The sequence below is a fragment of the Cynara cardunculus genome, assembly GCF_001531365.2.
Source record: "Cynara cardunculus var. scolymus isolate 2C chromosome LG 13, CcrdV1, whole genome shotgun sequence".
Taxonomy (NCBI): Eukaryota; Viridiplantae; Streptophyta; class Magnoliopsida; order Asterales; family Asteraceae; genus Cynara; species Cynara cardunculus.
This window is the reverse complement of record NC_037540.1, coordinates 1,886,953-1,893,245: the sequence shown is the minus strand read 5'-3', so window position 1 is coordinate 1,893,245 and position 6,293 is coordinate 1,886,953. Positions and strand designations below refer to the sequence as shown.

Sequence of the window (6,293 nt, the reverse complement as noted above, 5' to 3'; positions counted from 1 at the left end):
TTCTCAAAACTTATGGGAATATATCGGTTCAATTCTTGTAAGATTATTGGAGATTTTTTTGATTGTTTTTTAATTCTTCTGAGATTATTTAAGATGTATGTAATATGTCTCGAACACTTACGCTTAACAGAAAACAGAGATATCACCGATTGGGACAATTGAGCTCTCGTCGATACAATCAAATTATATCGTACATTTGAGTTTTAAGTTTTTATTCCAAGCTACTAAAATTGTGAATACATAACTGTTTGATTAAGGATTGTCGAGTGTTTTATTTCTCGTTTTCGTTGAAACCCAGAAAAAAACTTCTTGTTGACAGTTTGGGTTGAGCCGGACTTGGAGTTGGAAAAAAAGCTCGATTGGGCTTTTTCGAACTTAATCAGAATTTTTCAAGCGAGCTTATGCTTGGGGCTACCTCAAAAATTTCGACATGATCGAGCTTTGAGACCTGTATTGAACTGAGCTTCGTGCACGATAGGTATCGGCTCTTTTTCGGGCTGGGCTCCGGGCTAGTTTAACTTAACCATAGTTGATGCGTTTATGAGCTGGGCTCCTCTGGCCCACTAAAAAACAGGTTACACCATGTTCTTGGCCCATTTACTGAAGCTGGTTTTGAATCGGATCCATGATCCATTGGCGCATGTTATATTATTACCTAAGGATTCACACAGCCTTTCACGATTAACGAATTCACGAAGGAATTCAAGCTCCACCGAGGTTCCTCATCTGATCACTCATCGCCGACTGCTCCCTCTCTCCTCTTCTGGACGTCCGCCGGACCACCGCAGCTCTCAGATTCTGCCTTCTCCGCTTTATATTCAGGTTAGGCTTTCGAATTCATTAGGTTTTGTGCATAAATAATGAATGAAATTGTTCCACCGCTGTTGAGTATTGAAAATCACAACTCACTAGGTTTTACTTGATTGGTTGATTATATGAAAATACGAAATTGCTTCACACCTGTATTGTTGTTGTTGTATGTTGAGCGGTGATTACTCATTTTCTGGTTGATTACATAATTTACCTAATAACATATACAGAATACTTGAATACTTGATTACCGTCTATGTGAATGATCCATGGCCGTTCAGAATCTTAATATTTATTTATCTACGTTCGGTGCTCTCTCTGGTACCAAATCCTGGCTCCATCGCTGCTTATATCAAAATAGCCCTATTTATTTGACATGAGTGAGCATCGCACTTTAAGTCCCAGGTCTGCCACACACACACTAGAACAAGGGAATTGATTGGTGATTCCCTTTCTGCTATTTAAATTTTATTGCATTTAACTTGCTTTAACCCCCTGGTTTGAATTCTTATTGTGGACAGAATTTGAAGTAGCTGAGTTTCTGAGTTTGATTTTGACATCTGAGCTGCACCCTTCCAGCAAATAATGGTAACCAACTATCCATCTCTTGAAACCCCCTTGTAGTAGCTCTTGTGTTTTTCTCACATACCATTGTGCATTTGCAAGTGTGTATGTGCTTTTTTGGTGTTACTAACGACTGAAGAGGGAAGACACATGAGTTCACCTGGACTACAACTTGAATCAAAATTATGGAAACTCTTCTTATCTATAAGAAGACTGCTCTCAGTGGCAGTTGAATATATTGCCTGTGATATGAGAGCTTAGTCGTTTGATAATTAAATAGATTGGAAACAGAACAGGAAAATTTAGTCGTAGAATATTTGTATTCAGATTTTTTACCGATTGCAATATGTTTTTTGTTTAGTCAACTGTAAGATGTATGTTCTTTTTTCAGGCAAATCTTGAAGATTCTTTTCTGGCAGATCTTGAGGACCTCTCAGACAATGACAATGAAAACTTGGTGAGTGTAGTGGGCTGTCACATTCTTACATGTTACATTGTGTTATGTAACGGAAATTGGAATTGTTATTCTTAACTTTAGCGATCAGTCATGTCTTTCTTAAAACGTTTATTTATTTTCATTTACTTTGTTTCTCAGTATTACAGAACTTGCGGACCAATGATTCTTCTCTTTTTTATGCTTGATAGGATGAAGACAATGGGGATGCAGAGCACATGGAAGAGGATATTAATAGAGATTTGGCTGATATAGAAGTGCTCAATTACGATGATCTGGATAGTGTTTCTAAGTTACAGAAAACACAACGATATACAGATATTATGAAGGTCAGTGGAATTTAGTTGACTTGATTGACGTGACAATCGTTACAACGGTCAAAATTCAAAATAACGGTCACTACCATGATTTGATATAGCGAAAGCGCTCCATAAAATAATTATAATTATATGTACACACACACTCATGCACATATATGTATATATATATATATATATATATATATATATATGATACTTATTATAGTGTATGTGTTCAACAAAGAGTATACAGTTTAAACATCAAAACATCAACTTAAACAAATCGAGCTTTACACAGATAAAATAGCAAAAGAGTTTGTATAATTCTTGAACCCGTTGACTGTTAAAACAGAAGTTGTAGGTTCAAAAGGCTGGTTAGCAAACCCGTTGACTGTTTTCCTCGTGAAACAGTGGAAGAACCAAAAGAAACCTTGTCTTTGTACTTGTGGAAGGTATAAGAACCTAAAAAAGCTTATTGCGATCCTCATGGTGGAACTTGGAAGAACCAAAGAAGATAAAAGTGAAAAGACTACCGGTTTTAGCAAATAACGGCTATAGCACCGCTATTTCTGCTATTTTGAAACCAAATAACAGCTAAATAGCAGTTTTTAGCTGCGATAATAGCAGGACCGCTATTTCGACCGCTATTATTCCAAGACTGGTAACCACTATTGCACCGCGATAGCACCGCTATAGCGGCGCGATTAAAAACATAGACGTGAAGACTATTTCTTGATAGGATATGCCTCGAAGCACCAATTAGAATTCATCATATCCATGGTCTACATTGTTGTTCCATTCTTTGTGTCATGGAGTGTAACTTTGCAAGCATATTTTTGTAGACCTCACAGAAAATACTATTTGTCTATGGAGTGTAACTTCTTATCTCTTGATGCCAAACCAGTCTAGCGTTTTTTACAAGTTCATCTCCCTCTGTTTTCTGACATCCATAGTTATTAGTGTTTCAATTAAGTATATTTTCAAGAATTAAGAAATTTCATGCACTTTTTCTGGGTGGATAAAACGAATAATATTATTAATATGTTCATGGGGCAGAAAGTTGAGGATGCTCTTGAGAAAGGGTCAGATATTTCAAATCAAAGCTTGGTTTTGGAAGATGATCCAGAGTACCAGCTGATCGTGGAGTGTAACACATTGTCGGTTGACATAGAAAATGAGATCGTTATCATCCATAATTTCATTCGTGATAAATACCGCCTCAAATTTCCAGAGCTCGAATCTCTTGTTCACCACCCAATCGATTATGCACGTGTGGTGAAGAAGATAGGGAATGAAGTTGACTTGACCCTTGTGGATTTGGAAGGGCTGTTGCCATCGGCCATCATCATGGTGATTTCTGTTACAGCATCAACCACCAGCGGCAAGCCTCTTCCAGAGGATGTCCTTCAGAAGACAATCGAGGCTTGTGATAGAGCCCTTACGTTGGATGCAGCCAAGAAGAAAGTTCTTGATTTCGTTGAAAGCAGAATGGGGTACATTGCACCAAACGTTTCTGCTATTGTTGGCAGTGCGGTTGCTGCAAAATTAATGGGGACTGCTGGTGGTCTGTCCTCACTATCAAAGATGCCAGCTTGTAATGTTCAGCTTCTAGGTGCCAAGAAGAAGAACTTAGCAGGTTTTTCCACAGCGACATCCCAATTTCATGTTGGTTACCTTGATCAAACAGAGGTTTTTCAGACTACACCTCCTGCTCTCAAGATGCGTGCCTGCCGGCTTTTGGCTGCAAAAACAACACTTGCAGCACGTGTAGACTGTACAAGAGGTGATCCATCTGGAAAGCAAGGGAGAACATATCGTGAAGAGGTTCATAAGAAGATTGAGAAGTGGCAAGAGCCACCTCCTGCAAAGCAACCTAAACCACTCCCCGTTCCTGATTCTGAACCTAAGAAGAAAAGAGGTGGTCGTCGCCTTCGAAAATTGAAAGAGAGGTGTGTGCTCCACTTTATAGACAGTTATAGTGGAAATCAGAAGATAGAAAGGTTAGTTTTACTATTTTAATAGCTATTGTTGATGTTTTTTCACCTTTTAATCAGATATGCTATTACGGACATGCGGAAACTAGCAAACAGAATGCAGTTTGGAGTGCCTGAAGAAAGTTCATTGGGTAAATAATCTTTTTTGTTCGTTGATCTACTTATGGCTAATGGTTTGTTATAAGCATATGGTAGTCTATATGTAGTGTTACTGCTATCCGCATGATTAGTGTTGCTGGTCTAAGGGATGTTTGGTTGTTTTTTCATCGAGTTCTGTGTGGGTAATGCAGTCCGAGTGGATTAATGTCTGTTTAGATTGGAAAGATTTTTGTTTGGGAATGTTTTTTTCATAGATGGAAGGAGCGTGTTTTTTAATTAAGAGGGACAGGTTTGGAAAAAGCTTGGCTTTCTGCATAAAGCTCATCCCTAGAAGCTTACTGAATACGCCACACTCTATATCATTAAGCCACTACCAAACAGTCACGTATAGCTGAACAAATAAGCTGCGAGTCCATTAAGCTCATTAAGCTGCTAACAAGCAGGCCCTAAGTTTCATTGTTACCGGTTGGCCTTTACTGAATCTAGAGTACAGATTAAAATTATTATCAGCCCGCTTTAAGATATACATTTGTTGTTTTTAGTTGTGATAATAACATTCTTTTGATAACAGGGGATGGACTAGGAGAAGGTTATGGTATGCTTGGTCAGGCTGGAAATGGGAAGTTGCGTGTATCAGTCGGTCAGAGCAAGCTTGCTGCCAAAGTCGCCAAGAAGTATGCTTTTAGATTATTTTAATCTTTCTTGAATTGTTTTCTTAGAATTTGCATATCGTCCGCTAAATCTTTTGGAACCAATACTTTTGTGCAAGTTTTTTTCTTAAAACTTTTTTACACCCCTTGGGGTAGAGGTAAAGTCTGCCTACATCCTATCCTCCGTATACCCTACTTTCCTGGACCATACTCTCGCTATTAGGTTTTATTTTGAGGTTATATTGGAAAATTATTAGGTTCCACCTTGTTCCATAGGGCGGGGGTGGAACACGCCTGTACCAAATGCACAGGCAATATATTCAACTGCCATTACTGGTCTGTTCCACATGAAAGTCTTGCCAAATGTGAAACAATGATCCATGTTTTGTTATGTTTTATCTGTCTAATGTACCAAATGCAATCATGTTTTTGTTTCTTTTTAGTGTACCAAATGCAATCTTGGTTTTGTTTCTTTTTCGGTCTTGGAAACTTCACCATCTTTAGGAATTAGAGTTTTTTTTGTTGAAGTTGTAGAATACGATTCATATTGATATTTGAACGTTCAGGTTCAAGGATAAGCAGTATAGTAGTGGAGGGGCTACCTCGGGATTGACTTCAAGTTTGGCTTTCACACCTGTGCAGGTTTGTTTTCTTTGTTACGGGATATACTGAACTTGTTTTTGTTGGGTTGGTTTTTAGGGAGTTATTGCATCCGGGAAGTTAGAAATGTGGAAAAGTTAAAATTTGAAAACGCATGCAGGGAATTGATCTGATAGATCCACAGGCAGATGCAAATAGACTTGGAAGTGGAACTCAGAGCACATACTTCTCAGAAACAGGAACGTTTTCAAAGATCAAGAGGAACTAATATGAATGTGTTGTTTTTATGTAAGCCGAAAGTATTGAAAGTTATGTTAATTACTGAATTTTGAAGCTGATGACCATACTTACAAAGAGGGAAAGTCGCCTTCTTTTCTGATGGTACGTGGTTACTTAATTCATAATTTCATCTTAACCCCACTCAAGTGAGTGAGTGAAAGGCGTGGCAAGAGAGCGAGTTCGACTCGCGAACGATCAGCGAGTGAAAGACCGATCCTTTTGTTTTGTGCCACGACGCGATGAATTGTTACAATGTGTGCCTCCTTCTGGGGAAGCACGCATGCAGGTGCAGGGTGGAAGCTTCTCAACAAAGAAAGTGTTTGTTAATGGAGCACATCGGAGTCATTGTTTTAATGATCAAAAAATACTAATTATTATATATATATATATACACACACACACACACGGATCGATTCAAGGGGTAGTTTGAGGTCATTTGAGCAACCCAATCCGAATAATTGGTTTGGAAAATTCTCTCTTTTAACCAATTCTTTTGATTTATAACCCACCCTGAAATATAACTGACACTTGTATATTTTATAAA

General features: G+C 38.2%; 1 protein-coding gene across 1 annotated transcript; it reads left to right on the top strand.

The window, feature by feature from the left end:
• The first annotated feature begins 684 nt into the window (after window positions 1–684).
• On the top strand, window positions 685–5,874 carry LOC112524701 (U4/U6 small nuclear ribonucleoprotein Prp31 homolog). The gene is made up of 9 exons (XM_025134653.1): window positions 685–822; window positions 1,332–1,398; window positions 1,766–1,831; window positions 2,020–2,157; window positions 3,184–4,076; window positions 4,182–4,252; window positions 4,792–4,894; window positions 5,437–5,512; window positions 5,631–5,874. The coding sequence occupies exons 2-9, from the start codon at window positions 1,396–1,398 to the stop codon at window positions 5,736–5,738; spliced, it is 1,458 nt and encodes a 485-aa protein (XP_024990421.1). The 5' UTR covers window positions 685–822; window positions 1,332–1,395; the 3' UTR covers window positions 5,739–5,874.
• The last annotated feature ends 419 nt before the right edge of the window (window positions 5,875–6,293 follow it).